Source organism: Pelodiscus sinensis, chromosome 29 (genome assembly GCF_052426305.1).
Source record: "Pelodiscus sinensis isolate ZL-2025 chromosome 29, ASM5242630v1, whole genome shotgun sequence".
NCBI classification, from domain to species: Eukaryota; Metazoa; Chordata; order Testudines; family Trionychidae; genus Pelodiscus; species Pelodiscus sinensis.
Genome location: NC_143080.1, coordinates 6382825 through 6400851, shown reverse-complemented (window position 1 = coordinate 6400851; position 18027 = coordinate 6382825). Strand labels below are relative to the sequence as shown.

The 18027-nt window shown below is 53.9% G+C and overlaps 1 protein-coding gene across 14 annotated transcripts in view; it reads left to right on the top strand.

Annotated features, from left to right (window-relative positions):
- The window catches only part of LOC102463920 (zinc finger protein 385C), a 222168-nt gene that overhangs the window by 136512 nt on the left and 67629 nt on the right, over positions 1-18027 (top strand). Inside the window, exons 1-2 of one of the 14 annotated variants that reach the window (XM_025188591.3) lie at positions 9523-9542; positions 16495-17125. The exons of 9 other annotated variants lie outside the window; for them this stretch is intronic. In XM_025188591.3, coding sequence (XP_025044376.3) covers positions 16607-17125 — 519 coding nt within the window. In that variant the 5' untranslated portion in view covers positions 9523-9542; positions 16495-16606. Of the gene's footprint in view, positions 1-9522; positions 9543-9697; positions 9833-12521; positions 13059-16494; positions 17126-18027 lie in introns of those variants that run through there. 4 more of the 14 variants (XM_075911597.2, XM_089774072.1, XM_075911599.2 and 1 more) reach the window with 4 other exon arrangements.

Below are 18027 nucleotides of genomic sequence, written 5' to 3'. Positions count from 1 at the left end.
TGAATTGGGGATGGTTACTGAGTAAGATTTGCAGTTTATAAAAAAAAGGGGGGGGTATTTTCGGTGCTTTATTCTGAACTTTCAGAGAGGAGACTCCAAGGCTATGACGACACTACAAGGTTTTTGCGCAAAACCAGTGGGTTTTGCACAAAAACCGGCGGAGCGTCCACACCTCAAGCGTGTTTTTGCACAAGAAAATTGACAGAACAAAAGGATTTTGCTGGTAGAGTTATTCCTCTCCCCACAAGGAATAACTCCTTTTTGCACGACAGCTCTTGCGCAAAAAGGCAGGTGTGGATGCTCCAGAGGGGCTTTTTGCACAAAAAACCCTATCGGAAAAATCACAGGTGCTCTGATGGCCATTCTGTGAATGACCATCAGAGCTTTCTTGAGCAAGAGCGTCCGTGCAGTGTGGACTTTCTCTTGTGCAGAAGCACATCGCTTTTGCGATGCACTTTGAGGTCTGGACGCGCTTTTGCGCAATAAGCTTTTGTGCAAGAACTCTTCCGCAAAAGGCTTCTTGTGCAAACACCCTGCAGTGTAGACTAAGCCCAAGACTAGAGAGATTCAAGCTGATTGTTGCTTTTGGATCATCATTTTGGGCTCTCTTACTCTTCAGTGTGGTTTGTTTTATAATGCCTGAGATCCCACCTAGCTGCCGAGATAGCAAAGGTAACAAATTGCCTTGCAAGAGCCCGGAAGGTTTGGTGATGCTAGGAGTAAGACAGAAGTAAGAGGAAGTGCAAAGTAGAAAATCGCTTCATCAGCACTTGAGCCTCCCTCTGATCCAACATAAAATTCCCTCTTTGGTCGGGCTTCGCTGCAGGGAACGTAAATCCCAGCTCCAGGTCCGTGAATGATGAAGTCTTAGGATGGGCCAATACGATTTGTTGTTGTTGTTCAAGCGGAGAGTAAGAGAGACGGTTTCCTCAAGTATTCAGCGGCAAGAGATTTTATTCCCAATGAGTCCTTATCCCCAAACCCTCGGGAGAGCTCAGGCCCGTGATGGATCTTTGAAACCTGAACATGTTCGTAAGCAAGTTCAGGTTCCGCGTCATCTCCCTGGGCACCAACAATCCCTCCCTCGGTGCGATCTCAGACCTGGTCCTGTCTCAGCTCATGGGGGGCCCCCCTTTAAGCTGCTGATGACCTGTCCTACCTCTCTTGGAAGTAGCCTGGCTGGTGGTCATAACCTCAGCCACACAGGTTTCAGAGTTCTCCCCTCCGAACCCCCATACATCTCTCTCTCTCTCTCTCTCTCTCTTTCTTTTTTTTTTTTTTTTTTTTTATATATATATATAATATATACAAAAACAATTCCTGTGGGACGACAAAGTGATGTCATCACAGCATCCGCAGGGTGGGGGAAGGGAGGCAACCATGGGAGGGTAAAGTCCCATCCCCAGGCCCTCCCCTTCTGCTCTGGGCCCCATCCCTGGAGCCACTGCCAGCCTGGCCCGCTCCGGTGGCCATGTGAAGAGCTGCGGTGCCGGAGCCTCAGCCTTACCCAGCTGCCGGGGGCAGAACTGGCTCTGGCACACCATGGTTTCGGCCTGGTCTTCCCCGGCTGCCGGGGCCAGAGGCAGGCCTGGTGTAGCCTTGGCCAGGAGAGGGGGAGTTAGCAGGCTGTGGTCGGAGTGGGAGGAGAGGGAGGGGTTGGCATGGCCAGGGGCGAGCTGGGAAAGGAGAAGGGGAGAAGGGGCCACCCAAATGATGAGGGGGCTGGAGCATGCGACCTATGAGGAGAGGCTGAGGGATTTGGGTTTATTTAGTCTGCAGAAGAGAAGAGAAGAGTGAGGGGGGATTTGAGAGCAGCCTTCAACTACCTGAAGGGCGGTTCCAGAGAGAGGCTGTTCTCAGTGGTGGCAGATGGCAGAACGAGGAGCAATGGGCTCAAGTTGCAGTGGGGGAGGTCTAGGTTGGATATTAGGAAAAACTCTTTCCCTAGGGGGGTGGGGAAGCACTGGGATGGGTTCCCGAGGGAGGGGTGGACTCTCCATCCCTAGAGGTGTATAAGTCCCGGCTTGACAAAGCCCTGGCTGGGTTGATTGAGTTGGGGTTGGTCCTGCCTTGGGCAGAGGGCTGGACTCGATGACTCCTGAGGTCTCTTCTAGCCCTAAGAGTCTATGATTTTAAGGGGCCCAGCCTGGCGCAGCCGCAGCCTGGCCCTCCGGCGGCTGGGGGGAGAGCCAGGGTTGCCTATCCCCCCACCAAAGAGCGGGGTTGGCGAGTGTAGCGAGCAGGGGACACTAGCCTTGTAAAAGACAACTAGGGGGCTAAGTGCAGCTCTGCCCCCACCTGGCTTTCCAGCCTCAGGTGATCTCCCGCTTCCATGTCAAACAGGGCATTTTCCGACCTGTGTTGTTCCCAAAGCCCCATGCCATGTCTAAGGTGCGGGCCCTTCCGTCCCAAGATACCAGGCACACCCTGCCCGCCTACGCTGAATGCTCTATGCCGGATTGTAAATCGCTGCAACTTTTTATCACGAGAGCAGGAAAAATGAGGAGACTGTTCCTTTCGTCCCAGCGTCTCTTGTTATGGATTATGTCCTGCGTCAGGACCTGCGACGGCCTGGCCAAGCTCCCAGCCCCGGCTTTCACATCTCTCTTCCTCTGCGGTGGTCCTCGCTCAAGTTCTGATTTTGGGCATGTCTACGCAGCAGGGTTAAAGCCGAAATAAGCGACGCAACTTGAGCGACGTCATTTGTGTAGCTGAAGTCGCAATGGCTTATTTCGGCTTTTGACGCTCTCTACACAGCAGGATGTCCGACGTCGAGAACTCTACTGCCGACGTCTCTTCCTCCTCGTAAAATGAGAGTTACAGAAGTCGGAGTAAAAAGTCCTCCGGCTCGCCATTATTTTGACATTATGTTGAAATAACTGCGTGTAGTGTAGACGGGGACTGTGTTATTTCAGAGTAACATCCGTTATTCCAAAATAACACGGCTGTGCAGACGTACCCTTGCAGTGCATCGGTGTAGTCCTTCACAGTGCTACACCATCACCTAGCAAGCAAGGAACTACAGACAGCATCGTGTGAGGACAAGAAGCAATGGGCTTAAATTGCAGCAAGAGAGTTTTAGTTTAGACTTTAGGAAAAACTTCCTGTCAAGGTGGAAAAGTACTGGAATAAATTGCCTAGGGAGGTTGTGGAATCTCCATCACTGGAGATATTTAAGAGCAGATTAGACAGACTCCTGTCAGGGATGATCTACATAGAATCATAGAACAATAGAAATGGAAGAGACCTTAGTAGGCCATCAAGTCCAGCCCCCTGCCCAAGGCAGGACCAATCCCAATCAGGGTGGCCAACCCATTACAGATGAAGAGCCAAAATAGTGGCGCAAAGAGCCGAGAGGGGGGAAAAAAGTTATTGAGCCCCCCCTCTGCCCCCAAAAAAGGGGGGGCTGGCTGCAGCCCTTTTAAGAACAGAGCAGGCATTCTGTTCCATTTTGAAGTCTGCACCGGCATCCCATGCAGACAGAAACATGCTGCCCCTTTCAGAGCCCCGAGCTGCGGGTACGGGAGCCGCAATTTTTCCTTTGCAGAGCTGCATGCGGCTCCTGAGCTGCGGGTTGGCCACCCCTGATCTAGATGGTGCTTGGCCCCTCCATGAGGGCACAGGGCTGGACTCGATGACCTCTCAAGGTCCCTTCCAGTTCTGGCGTTCTATGATTCTGTGTTGATCTCCGGCCCCTCCTCCAGACAAACGGCTCAGAAGTCCCCTATTGGAAAGCATGCGAGCAATCACTTGAAGACGAAAAATGGTTACCTACCTTTTGAACGAGTTGTTCTTCAAGATGCGTTACTCGTGTCCGGTCCAAATCCAACCTGCCTCCCCTCTCTCGGAGCACCCGCAGGAAGGAACTGAGGGGGTGAAGGTGGCAGAGTCCTGTATACCATCCCATGCAGGCTCCATGCCACGTCGCAAAGAACAATTCAAATACAATGTGGGTAACCAGTTTTTACTCTAGCAGTGTCCACATTTGGGTGGGAGCAGGAGCGGTGCAGAAGGCCCCTCGGTCATTGTGTGAGTTTGTGGCCGTGTTGGAACAGGAGTCGCTGGAAAAATCCTGGCCTTTTAGTAGATAGAAGAAATAAATAAATACCCCGGCCCTTCTTTCTCCTCCTTTTATGTATAACCCTCTTTGTAGCCATTGTCTGGGAGTTAGCTGGGATGTCATCTGAGTTTAGTTCACCGCTTCCTCTCTGTCACATTCAGTCACTAGCAAAAGGTGGTGCCCAGCCCGGCGGAGGAATGAAATGAGAGACAGTCGCTTGGGTCTTGTTAGCGGCTGTGTGGATCTGGAGGGCTGCCTTTGGCCATGCCTGGGATAGGCCTCATCAGCATGAGGGCAGCTGCCCCGTTTTTGCCAGGGAGATGCAGCCTCCCTGACTAAAGGCCTCCCATGGCGGTTGGATTGGGTCCACCCCACCCCTCGTGAGGAGGGAAGGACGAATCTCGTTGTACAGCTGGGAAATCGAGGCACAAAGTGACCCTGTGTGACCATGGGAGAGCTGGGAATGGAAGCCAGGTCTCTCTGACCCTAGTTTTAGTGCCCTGGACACTAGACCGGCCTTCCCATACTGGGAGGTCTCACTTTAGTGGCTACAGCATCCCAGAATTCAACACAGACAGGACCAAATTAAGACACGCTGAGGCCCTATGGCAGGGCTGGGCAGCTGGATCCAGCTGGCCTAACACTTTGATCAGGCCCATGGATGGCATCTGTCCGCTTTCCATTTATATCCTGCTGCCTGTGCCACCGAATTTCCAAGTGGAGGCTCAGGCAGCAGGATCCTACTTAAATGGCTCACAGCTCACAGTCGCAACGCTACCCTGGCAGGGGCCTGAGGCCTTTAAATCGCCGCAGCAACCCCAGGCAATGCAGTGGTGGGGCCAGGAGTAGGGAAGTTAAATGGCGTGTAATCCGCTCAATCGAGTAGTGAGAATTTCCTTCCACTACTCGATTAGTCGATAAAGGGAGAAACTGCAGAGCTGCAGCAGGGGGATGGGTGCGAGCCGAGAATCAGCTGATTCCCGTCTCATGCCTAGTCCCAGACCCTGCGGCTCTGCCTTTTAAATGTATTAAGAGCCACCCGGCTCTTAAAACATTTAAAAAGCAGAGGCGCAGTGATGGGGGCAGGGCACAAGCCAGGACAGCTGATTCCTGGCTCGCTCCCAGTCCCCGCAGCTGTGCCTCGCGTTGTAAACGTATTGAGAGCCTGGCGGCTTTTAATACGTTTAAAGGGCAGAGCTGCAGCGTCTGAGACCTGGCGCAAGACGGGAATCAGCTGATTCCCGGCTCACACCTGGTCCCCTGCTATGCCTCTGCCTCTCCTACCCCTAAACGGTGCTGGGGGGAACCAGCTTTTTAAGCCGGCTCCCCCTAGAACCAGCTCCTGCTCCCCCACCCCTCCTTGCTGCCTCTCTCTGATAGCAAGGGTGGGAGGGAAGTGACTAGTCGAGTTACTACTCGACAAGCATATGTTTATCGGGTAGTCGACTAGTCGCTTACTTTCCTAGCCAGGAGCTGCAATTGTGGGGGGAGGCTAGTCCCCAGCCCCACCTCTTCTGCCCCAGGTGCTGTCTCTTCCCAGGGTGGCCTGTGATCATGTACCAAAATTAAGTGGTTCCCCTGTGAAATTTATTGCCCACCCCTGCCCTCAGCTAAGGTAGCTTTAAGAGACCCCATAGCATTACCCAACAATGTGCGTTATTCTAACAGAAAGGAGAATGAGAATAGAAATAACGAAGTTTTTATATTTGCATCGATACCGGCACGTAGGCGAAGCTGCAACTGAAAACTAGTCATTTTTTTTCTATTTAGAGGCCCCTCGTAATCCGAGGCCCTAAACTGTAGCTTCGTGAGCTTGTGCGTAAATCCGGCACTGAAGGCGGGAGTCAGGGCAGGAGCAGTCTCCTACTTGGCCTTGGGAGGGAGTGTAGCAGGCGGAGGGCTGTCGTTTGCAGCTGACTCCTTCCCCACCTCCCAGAGAGCCGCTGGTGGAAAATGTAAATGAGCTCCAGCAGAAAAGGGCGTTCATCTCTGCGCCACGCATTATCCCTTATTCATGCCTCGGTGACAGCGGCGTCTCGTGTCTGGTCCCACCAGATGGACACACTGGCGCAGGTAGGTGACTTTATGGAGCGATGCGTATGACATCACTGGCTGCGTGCTCGCATCACCAGGGAGGGGTTGTGTAGGACCACAGACGTCGCCAGTCTGGAGCAGAACCCCGTTCCAGCCTCCTGCCTCTGACGGTGGCCAGCTGAAAGAGGCAGTTGTGGGATGATCTGCCCTCCACAGAGGTCTTATCCTGGTCTCTAATTCATATTGGCTTAATCCCTGAAGCACGAGGTACTGTATCCCTTTCAAGAATGTTGTTGTAATTAATTATAAGGACTCTGGCTAGTCTTGTTATCTATATAAATGCCCACCACCTTTTAATTTTGAGTTCTTGCTCTCCACCACTTCCTGTGGCGGGGAGTTCCGCAGTCCATGATGGATGAAGTTGTATTTTTTTTAATCCATTTTTCATCTGCCACCTTTTAGGTTAATTGAGTGCCCCATTCTCCTGTTACAGGACAGTGGGGATCAAAAGTCCCAGTCTCCTTTAGCATCCCCACCTCTCTAAAAATACCGCCAACCTCTGGATCTCGCTCCAGTGATTTACTCCCTAAATTGGTTCGTCAGCACACAGCATTTGCTGATGCTTTGTCTCCCTGCAGTGGGGCAGAGGGGGATGGCGGAAGTCTGTAGCAGGATTCCATTGTCCCAGGTGCCGTACAAGGTTGCCCCTGGTCTATAGGCATTCTGGGGGTTTGGAGAGGAGTGGAGCAAAATCAGACCAGCTGTCTGATAAGATGCACTCAGCCTGTGTATTTTTACAGTTAGCTCCACCATACCCTGGGCCCTTGCGAGACCCCCGGGGCATGCCAGCTTTGCTCTCCCTCTCCCCATTGCAGCTTGACCCAAGCCGTTGGCTGGGGGCAGAAGAACCAGAGAATCCCTGTCAAAGCAGACTGCATTTCAGGCTGCGCGCTCTTTGCATCAGCTTGACAGAACGTAGCCAGGAGGCCCCGTGGCTATACTGGTCTGCTCCCACAACTCCGGGTCACTGGTTCTGCCCTTTGGAAAAACCCCTGCAAGGGAAATGAGTGGTTTGCGCATGGTGTGAGGAGAGAACGGAGGAGACGAATGCTGCTTCTGCACAGCAGACGTCCGTCCCTTAGCCCGACGTGAGGGGACATCTTCTTGCTGGGATTCGGGGGGGCTTGTGTGTGTGTGTGTGTGTGTGTGTGTGTGTGTGTGTGTGTGTGTGGAATGTGAGCCAATGTCCCTGCTGACGTTCCGGCTGGGACATGTGATGCCTACTGCAAAGAGGTTCTCCACTCCCCCACCGGCCTGCTGGCGCGCTTGCTGCCTGTGTCTCATCGGGTTACGTTGATCGCAGCAAGGCACCCACGACCCCAGAAAGGTGACAGCAAAGAAAAGGAGAGAGGGTTTAACTCGTTCAGGAAATAAAGCAGGACCTGACTTCCATGGAAAGGCGCCTTTCCAGCTTCACCCACCTCCTTGCCTTCAAAACAATAGTCTTTTGGGGTTCTTCCTTGTGCCTTTTGGATTTTGAACACTTAGGTTGCACTCAGATCACATGTGCAGGAAGACGGGGGGGGGGGTTGTCTGTATAAGAGCTAGAAATTAGAATGAGTAGGGAGTTGTCTGACACGTTTTTCATCGGAAAACACCCATTTGTCAAAGCTGAGACGCCCCGCAGGAAAGTGTCAGTGTTGACTCCTCCCCCTCCCCCAAAAATATAAATTTGGGTGGGAGGTTGAAAATGTCAAAATGACAGTGTCCTGTTTTGTGTTGCCTCTAAAGTGATGGGCGACTTTGGATGTCTCCTAAAATCACGCTGCAGATTTTTTCCATCCCGAGAGGGATACACTTAACAGATTTCTCTAATGAGAGAGTCTCCAGCAAGAGATGCATGGCAGATCTGCCCATGAGACAGTGCCATGGTATGGTATTACAGAGCTGCAGTAGTGACTTAATTATTTAAAGGGTCGAGGTCAGGAAGGAATGGCGTCTTTGGACCATCTTATGCTCTCGAGCTTACGCAGAGGTCGTCTTGTGGTCTAAATGGGCACCATCATTTTCAAAATCGGGCAGTTGTTTTTTTTGTTTTTGCTCACCCACAGACAATCCCCTACTACATTACAATTGCGGCTGGTACTACATTTTTCTTTTTCCTTTGTCCATTCCCTTTTGACCCATCATAGTTTGTACAACAGACATAGACTAGTCCATTTCATTTTGACTTCTGGGTCCCGTTTCTGTAATAGTTGGGGGGGAACAAGCGGGTTTCAAATAAAGGCTGATCCATTTTTGGGATCAGCTGGCTTTAGAGCCAGAATATTGGTCCTAAGAGATTTCAGGTCTGCTCCAGATGGGCCTTTCACTTTCCATGTTCCACATTTCCCTTTGGATTCAGGTCGCCGCATGTATAGTGTTTGGATTGCAAGCGTTGCAGGAGGACCATGGTCTGGTGTTTGATTGGGTGTGATTTTTTACAAATAAGCCTCCATCCTTTGGGATTTGCAAATAAACAGCTAATGGAAACCTTTGGCTTGCTTTTTTTCTGCTGCCCCCAGCACTGATGCCCCAGTCTCGTACAAAGATCAGTGGGGGGCAAATGAGACCGGCCTGTGTTGGGGTTAAAAGGCGTTGCCTTTTGGTGTGATTTGTTTTAGGCTGGGGAACGGTGGTGCAGAGATGGCTGCACTGATGGATAGTTGTTCTGTAAAGCAGTGGCAACCCAGGTTCAATTCCTACCTCTGCTGCAGTCTCTCTGTACAGCAGTGGTCGAGGAATTCGGAGCTAGGCATTTCCAAAATGCTCCTTGCATGGGTAGGAAACCAGGCTTCATTCATGACTGCTGGATACAGGTGCCTGCCCGTGTTCCTACTCATCTTTTCCATCCATGTGCAGAATAATTTTTTATGTGCACCAAGGCACATGCGGATGTGCACCACCAGCAGAAACACAGCTCCTAGCTGTGGGCGCTCTGCTAATTGACGGGGTGGCATTGGACTTTCTTGAGCGTACAGGGAATATTGTGCCTGCGTAGGCGCAGACCGCCTTTCAGACTGGCCCTTGGCTTCTCGGTGGGCCCTTTGTCGGTCTTGCCCGCTGGGATTGTAAACTCCTCGGGGGCAGGTGCTACGTTGTCTCAGCGGGGCTATCTGGCCGTCCCCCGCCATTACACATCCTGAATCCAAAGAGCCCCTCGCAGGGCGGGGGAATGCTCAGACCCAGTCAGGAAGGGCTGCAGGAGGTCAGGCCTGCGGCTTGGGGCTGAATAAAACCCCTGAGGAGAGGCAGGCTCCTCCCGCCACAAACACCCCCTCCCAGCAGCCTCAGCCCCCCCCTTTTCCCCATCCCTGACTGCCACTAGTGGCCACTGCAGCTGCCAGCAGCTCAGAGCATTGGAGCAGGCAGAAAGTCCACCGAGCAAGATGGCTGCTCCCATGTCCCAGTGAGTGGGTGCAGGCGCTGCAGGGCTTTGTCCGCACCCCCCTGCCTCTCCTGGGGCACCGCTTGCCTGGGGCAAGAGGGGAGAGCCTGGGGAAGGGGACCAGGCTGGGCTTTGCAGGGGTTCTGCCCCTGGTGCCTTGGCAAGTCGCTGGAGAGGGTGGGGGTGGGGGGATATTTTGGTTTACAAAGTGTGGGCTGGATTAATTGGTTTTTTTTTTCTATTTAAAAAAAATACCTGGGAGGTTTGCAAGCCCCCCTGCCCATCCCAAATCCTATGGCAGCTTTTCAATGGTACGTATCTGGGGGGCTATGGGTGGGGAGGGGTTTTTTCGGGGGGGGGATAGTTGCGTGTTGCTCATCTCGAAGCAGGTATCCAACCCCTGGCACGGATTTGGAGCGGGGTGGGGCTGGAAGCAGCATGCTCGGAACCTGGGCTTTGGCTGGTTTCTTGCAGGCTGGGGTGTCAGAGAGAGAGAGAGGCTTCCTGTCTGAAAAATAAACCTGCCCAAACGTCTCTCCAGCCAGGCGGAATAGGAGAGGAATGCTCCAGGAAGGGAAGGGAAGAATTGAGTTACTTTCCCCCTTTCCCCCACACACGCCCCAGCCTCATCTGTCAAGGGGCCGTGACTTTTCACGATCTGCTAAGTTCCCAGCAGTAAATGAAAGGTGCTCAGCAGACTCAGCGTGCCCCCGCATGCACAACCGCTAGCCGGGAAATGCAGGACTAGCTGCTTTTCACTGCACCCTGCCCGCCCCTGGCTTTCTCCCAGCGCTTGCTTCCACGTTATGGTTGAGGGCATTTGTACCCATCTTTTAGCCCAATCCCCCCACCCGGGCTCGGTACATTGGCAAGGCAAATTCTTTGCCTGCTCCTGGCCCTGGGGATGGGAAGCTCTGAACAGATGTCTATGGCTTTTTTATTACTTAGGATAGCGGTGTTGGGAAAGCCACCCGCTGGGTGCTCTTTGTGGAGGCTGAAAGGCCGTGAAGTCAGGCTGTTTGTGCTGGCGTTTGCGAGGGAGCAGAGAAAATGGAGGGTTTTATTGTAGCACGTTTTTACTGTGTGTTCTGCATCTTACGGCGGCCCAGAAGTCTGGCAAACCTCGGGGCGGCAGCAACGCAGCGTCTCTGCGTGGGCAGCTCCCTGGGGTTGGGATTTTAGAGTTGGGGGCTCAGCGCTCCCCAGTCGTCTTCTGTCACCTCTTCCAACTCCTCCGAAGCTCCGTGGACACTTCCGAGTGCTCCCAGAGAGGCGATGGAAATGGTTCCATGTATCCCCCTCCTACCCCCCACAGGACTTCAGAGCACCAGCCAGGGCCCACGCTTCCACCCCAGGGAAGGTGAAAGTGGAGGAAGATGCCAGGGCAGACTAGCGGGCATGGGACCCAGTGCTCTGGGAGCTAAGGGAATTGTGGGGGTAGGGGACCCCGCTCTCAGGGGAATTGAGATCTCTGGGGAGGGAGAGACTGCCTGCCAGAGTTTTAGCATGGAGCTCTGCGCTGGGGAAAGCAGTGGTTAGCAGGAGCCTGGGCTGTTGTGAGGACACACGGGGGAGCGTGTCTGCATCCTAGGGCTCCAGATCGATCTCTGCTGGGCTACTGGCCCCTGCGTCCTGTGCAAAAGCTGTGTCCCGCTCGGGGAAGAGGGTTACCTGGCGGGGGGGGGCTGCTTCTTCAGGGGGGGCCTTGGCTCAGCGGCGGGAGGCAGGAGACCTGGTGGGCATGCTTCTGGCTGACGGACAGCTGAAGCATGTGGCAGGCAGGCCCCTCGCGGCCGCCTGTGTGACATTCCCAGGAGATAAGAACATAAGAACGGCCGTACTGGTCAGACCAAAGGTCCCTCTAGCCCAGTAGCCCGTCTGCCGACAGTGGCCAGCACCAGGTGCCCTGGAGGGGGTGGACCGAAGACAATGATCAAGCGATTTGTCTCCTGCCATCCCTCTCCAGCCTCTGACAAACAGAGGCCAAGGGACATCATTTTATCCCCCGGCTAATAGCCTTTTATGGACCTAACCTCCATGAAATTATCTAGCTTCTCTTTAAACTCTATTATAGTCCTAGCCTTCACAGCCTCCTCTGGCAAGGAGTTCCACAGGTTGAGATGTTTCTTTCTCCTTCCCAGGGGAGCCAGGGGCTGGCTCTTGGGCTGAAGCTGGGCAGGGGGGCTGCGCTTCTTGCACAAGAGCCTCCTGCTTTTGGAACCGTTTGTCCTGCCTGCTCGCAGCTGGAGGGGACAGGAGCTGCCCCAAGCAGCCCTCGGTCTTGGAAGGAAAGAAGGGTAGGTTTGATTTCTTAGGACATCCACCTTCAAGGCACGAATACCCTGGGGCAGGGAGCGAACCCCTCTCAGCGGGTTGGCCCAGGGCGGGGTTTCTCTTTTCTTCCCTGGAAGCATCTGATGCAGAGATGGGCTCCTGGACTGACCAGTGGTTCTCCACCTGTTTGCCAGGGTGGGCCGCATCCTGCACTACCTGTAGGGCCCGGCCTGTGGCCGCGCTTGGGCTGCAAGTGTCCCGCAGGTGGAGAACCTCTGGCCTGGACGGACACAGCCCTGCTCCATTCTGGCCGGTCTTTTGCTCCTGCTTTTAAGCGCCTGATCCCAAGCGCCGTGGAGTCCGTGGGAAGGGGCCCTCTGACTTCTGTACGCTTTGGATCAGCCCCTGGGTGAGGCCAGTCCGAGGGCCACACGCAGCCGGTCCATATTGTGAAGTTCTTCTTCACACAGCGTGTAGTCAACCTGTGGAACTCCTTGCCAGAGGAGGCTGTGAAGGCTAGGACTAGAACAGAGTTTAAAGAGAAGCTCGATAATTTCATGGAAGTTAGGTCCATAAAAGGCTATTAGCCAGGGGATAAAATGGTGTCCTTGGCCTCTGTCTGTCAGAGGCTGGAGAGGGATGGCAGGAGACAAATCGCTTGATCATTGTCTTTGGTCCACCCTCTCCGGGGCACCTGGCGCTGGCCACTGTTGGCAGACAGGCTACTGGGCTAGATGGACCTTTGGTCTGTCCCAGTACGGCCGTTCTTATGTTCTTATTGTCCCGGGTACCATCGATGGGTGGGCCGTTGCAGGAGGCATGTGCTTGGGTGGGAGGTTTTTGCACAGAGGTGCATCGTGAGGGGTTAGGAGCTTTGTCCCAGTAGAGGGGGCAGCATGGAGGGAGAAGCAGAGGAGAAGGCACCGGCGCCAGGGGGAATGAGCAGGGAGAGAAAGGAGCAGGTGCAAAGAACCAGGCCTGGAGCGTGGAGGGCAGCCGGGGCTGGGAGACGTTCCCAAGCCAGAGACAGGAACTGGAAATACTGTGCCTTGCTCACCAGCAGGAGGGGCCTTTGAGTACCAGGATCCAAATTGCTCTGATGCCTGCCCAGAGCATCCACACAAGCGTCTAGGTAGCCCCGAAGCCAGCGTGGTGAAGGACAGGGTAGGACGGGACCTCTGTCTGCTGGAGTGGAAGTTTTCCTCGGTTCAAGCTGGCTGGACTAGCCTTACGTCGAGACCTGCGTCCTGCCCATAGGCTCAGGTGAACTAATAGTGCTTAGCATGAGCGTGGCGCTTCACGGACAACCTCCCATGCCACAGAGAGGGGCAGGGCAGTACTGTGGCCACCATGGTGCGGAGAGGGGGAAACTGAGGCAGGTTGGCCAAGTGGTTGAAGTGACATAGGCCAGATCAGCACCCAGGAATTCCTGGCTCCAAGTCCGGTGCCCACCCCTCTGTTCCCCCCTTCGTGCTCTGTGTGAATTTTGCTGTCGCTAAGTCTGTTCCGAGTGTCCATGTGGCCAGGTGACGCATTTCGCCGGTGCTGCGGGATGCCTGGCGCCTCTCTGGCGCACTTAGCGGTGGCTGTCTTCCAGCCCCACAAACCTGGCTCTCTTGGCTGGCAGTGCAGTAGCCTGCCACTGCACCATGCGGGCCAGCCGAGGTTCATGCTGCGAGCTGCTCTTCAGTTCATCCTGCTCCTCTGCCCACCTCCTGCCAAAACAAGGAGCAGGCCCCCTTACAGGTTAACGGATTCATTTGGGTGCTTCGTCAGCAGTGGGTTTGACCCACGAAAGCGTATGCCCAAATCAATCTGTTAATCTCTAGACTCCTCCCTGTCTTGGCAGATACAGACTAACACGGCTCTGCCTGAGACGTCTCTCTTTAGACAGGTCGAATGTTTTCTGGCTCTACTGATGTATTTTCCCCCTCTTTGGGGCTGGGCTGGGCTGGCCCTGGAGAGTAGAGACCAATGGAGCAATTACAAAGAACAGATTTGATGAGCAAGGTGATTGGGGGGGAACGTTTAGCATAGCCAGAGCCCTGGCACGTTTGGCTCCCATCAGGAAATGCTTCTGTGCCAGGAACCCTTGGGAAACTGGGGCGATTTGAGGGCAAGTTTGAAAAAGTTGGGGTCCTTTAAGTTTCAGAAAGGAAATGGCTGAAGAAACGAATCTTTGGTAATGGGGAAAGACTTGCTAGTTCTCTGTTGCCTTAGGATGGCAGCGCTCAGGAAGGCGATAGTGCCAAGAACTCGTGAACCAAGGAGAAATTACCGAGCCTGGCGGCGTGTCTGCGGGCGCAGCATTCCCCCTCGAGCCAAGGGAGAAATTGAACCCTTGAGTGAGGTTGGAAGGGGACAGGGGCTGCCTGTTCCCTGGCAGTGGCATAGATGGTACGTTCCATCCGGTAGGAAGCGGAGCTTGGGAAACTCCCCTTCTCTGTTGCTGGAAAATCTTCCCTGCTTTAGTCTCTCCTGCCAGTACAGGGCTTATCAATTCCCTTTCCCTTCTCTCCTCCATTCCCCCCTTCGCTTCTTTCACCTCTGTAATGAAGTAAATTCAGTGACGAGTGATGACGGATATAACCTGCTCGTGCCGGCCTTTCGCAACATCCCGGTGGCAGATTTACGGGACTTCTTTGCAAAGGGTCGGTAGGAAGGGAGGACGATAGACGTGATAGATGAGAACAGCAGTGAAAAAAGCAAACAGAATGTTAGGAGCCATTAAAAAGGGGACAGAGAACAAAACAGAAAATAGCTTGCTTATTGCCGCTATATAAAACCAAGGGACACCTGCAGAAGTGATCACCTCATCTCAAAAAAGATCTCTTGGCATTGGGAAAGATTCAGAAAAGGACAACAAAAAGGATTAGAGGTTTGGAACGGGTCCCATATTAGGAGAAAGATTAAAAAGACTTGGACTTTTCAGCTTAGAGAAGAGGAGACTAAGGGGGGATATGACAGAGGTCTGTAGAACCATGACTGGTGTGGAAAAAGTGAATAAGGAAAAGTTATTTACTTATTCCCACAATATAAGAACTAGGGATGACCAAATGAAATGAATAGGCAGCAGGTTTAAAACAAACAAGAGGAAGTTTTTCTTCTCACAACACACAGTCAACCTGTGGAACTCCTTGCCAGAGGATGCGGTGAAGGCTAGAACTTTAACGGGGTTCAAAAAAGAACTCGATAGATTCATGGAGGTTAGGTCCACCAATGGCTATTAGCCAGGCATCCCTAGCTTCTGTTTCTCTGGAAGTGGGTGACGGGAGGGATCACGTGAGGATCACCTGTTGTGTTCCCTCCCTCTGGGGCATCTGGCATTGGCCACTGGCGGCAGACGGGATACTGGGCTAGATGGACCTTTGGTCTGACCCTGTCTGGCCGTTCCCATGTTCTAGACTAGGGATGTAGAAAGTTGTTTTAAAGGGTAACCATGTGACCGCTAGCAATCTTAGTGGTTACACACACTATGAGCTGCGCACTGTAGGCTCTTAGCTGTGGGCTCCGCGGTATAAAGCTAAGCCACCCTGGGAGCGGGGGCTGCCAGCTCCACTCCGGGTGGGGAGGCATTGCAGCATGCTCTGCAGCTGGCTCCTGGGAGCCACAGCATGTAACCTGCGGCAGGGGGGCCAGGCTGAGCCCACCACGAACGGGCTACTCTGGCCGGTCCGCCGGACCAGCCCCTGCCTACGGTGGGCCCTGCAGGGCTGAAATGGCCCCTCGCCCGGGGCAGGCAGGGAGCTGCTCCACCTCCTACCGGGTGAGGGTAACCGATTAACCGGTTCAACTTTTACATCCCTGCTGCAGACCACTGCACAGAGACTTTCCGTCCGGCTCTTTATTTCCATCTCCCTCGAGCAGATTGTAAAATCCCAGCGCTCTGTAACTGAGCGGCGTCTGGGCCATCTGCAGAGGTGGGAACTCAAAGCAGTTGCCAGGGGTTCCGCGTTGCCCTGGGCTCGCTGGCACGCAGCCACGGCCGGTTCCCCGGAACTGAACAGTTTTACCAGCCGTCACTGCAGCCCGGGAGGGGGGGAAGCGGCATGTGCCCACGGGGGTCCGAGGCGAAGGGGAGAAAGGAAGAAGCAGCTGGATTGGTTGGGCTTTGCAGATGTGCTTTGCTCAAGGCCCCATAAGATCTAGCCATTGGGCTGCATTATCACATGACTGTTTTCCCTAAAATTTCCTACTGCTGGAGGCCGCTCCCCAGCAGGAGCAACCCTGGGGGGCTGAGACCCAGCAGATGGAGTACCCCCTCCCCCCCTGCCCTGTCCCGCAGCCCTGCTCAAGGGGGCTAGACTATTTGCCTGAACCTTTCCACGTGCTCGTGCTCTTGCTGTGCTTCCCGAGAGCTACAGAGATCCATGACCAAGGGACCAGTTTAAGGGTGGGGGAGGCTGGTACAGAGCAGGGTTAGCCTGGTAGCCTGCACCTTGCTGGGAGTGCAGCGCAAAGCATGCTCTGGGCTTGAGCATCCCTTCTCGCCTTCGGACAGTGAAGGGAAGGTCGTTGGTCCAGGCGGTCAAGGGATCTCCAAGTTGTCGGCCTGTCCGGTGGCGGCTGCTCCTCAGCTGGGCGCTTCTCTGCGGTCGTTGAGTGCTGCCGTAGGCCCGTGTTAAAAGACAAGACTAAGTAATTAGCGCAGGTTTTGCCAGCGCCCTAATCCCTCTCCCCTTGTCTCTTTCGTCTCCAGTCGAACCAGGAAAGTGGTACTAGACCTTCCTTTCTAAATTAAATGTAGAGGCTGCTCCTTCAAGGACACAGTTCAGTTCCTCCGTAGTGTTTGATTTCCCAGCCACAGCAATATGGTGCCTGCGGGGAAAAAGCCAGCTGGGGAAACTTCCAATTCCAATAAAAAGTGTAAGCGCTATTTCAATGAGCACTGGAAGGAAGAATTTACCTGGCTGGAGTTTGACTATGAAAGGAAACTCATGTTTTGCCTAGAGTGTCGCCAGGCGCTGGTGAAGAACAAGCACGGCAAAGCGGAGAATGCCTTCACCGTGGGCACGGATAACTTCCAGCGCCACGCCTTGCTGCGGCACGTTACCTCCGGCGCTCACCACCAGGCGCTGGCGGTGAACCGAGGGACGCTGGCTTTCGACCCGCACGTCCACAGCTACCCGGAGCTGCGCTCTGTGATCAAGGTGGAAGTGAACCCCGCCAAGATAGCCGTCCTCACCACTGTGTACTGGATGGCCAAGGAGGAGATCCCGGCCGAGAAGTGCTCCTCCTTGCTTGAGTTCCAGAAGTTCAACCTCTGCCAGGCATTGCTAACCTCGGAGCGCAATGACTGTTACCACCCCGGCAGCGTCAGAGAGATGCAGGTGTGTACGGGAGTCGGGGGCTTTGTGGTTGGGTTCTCTGCCCTAGTGTTTGATCGCAGGGGCTTCGGGCTGCCCTGCCGGCTGTGTGTGGGCTGCCCTGCCGGCTGTGTTTGATTGCAGGGGCTTCGGGCTGCCCTGCCTGCTGGCGACCGACCCACCAATAAAGCCACCTGACTGCCCCTCAGTACAGCAAAGGCCTGGCGTGCATCCCCAGCAAAGCCCCTAGGACACCATTCCGGAAAAGCATCTTTGGACACAGACAGACAAGGCCTTGACCAAATTGGCAGGACTGGAGCATGGACTTAACATTTCAGACGCGTTCCTGAATCGCAGCGCTAAGCACGTGCTCCAGTCCCACGGGGGTTGGCCTAAGTGCTCTGCTGAGCTTTTAACCAGGAACCTCCTGGATTTAAAAAAAAAAAAAAAACCTGCTTGAAGGTGTCCAGCATGTAAGTTCTAGTACAATGGTATGGATCATTAATCATGCCTGGAACTCTACTGTGCTCTGTGTTCTCCTAGAGCCGTGCAGACGGTACCTAATCAGTCCTCACCAAACCCACTGGGAAGGGAGTAAGTAGTAGTGTCGCCCCCTTTTATTAGTGGGGAAACTGAGGCATGAAACGGCACAAGGCCACTCAACTGTTCAAGGCCTGAGCTTGCTTGGTGCATGGGTCTTCTTTGCTAGCCTCTTGCAAACGGGTAAATTTCCCCCTTCCAGAATGATGCCAAAGCTAGGAGAAGCTGCCCATGAGTTCAGTCCACTGAGCTATGCCAGCTCTTGGTCTGCACGAAACCTTCACATAAGACCACCTGCAGCTGGCAATTCCGTGCTGCTCCCATCTTGTGGAGGCTTAAGAGACGTTTCTCGAGATTAAAAATTGATGCAAAATCTTGTTGGTTTC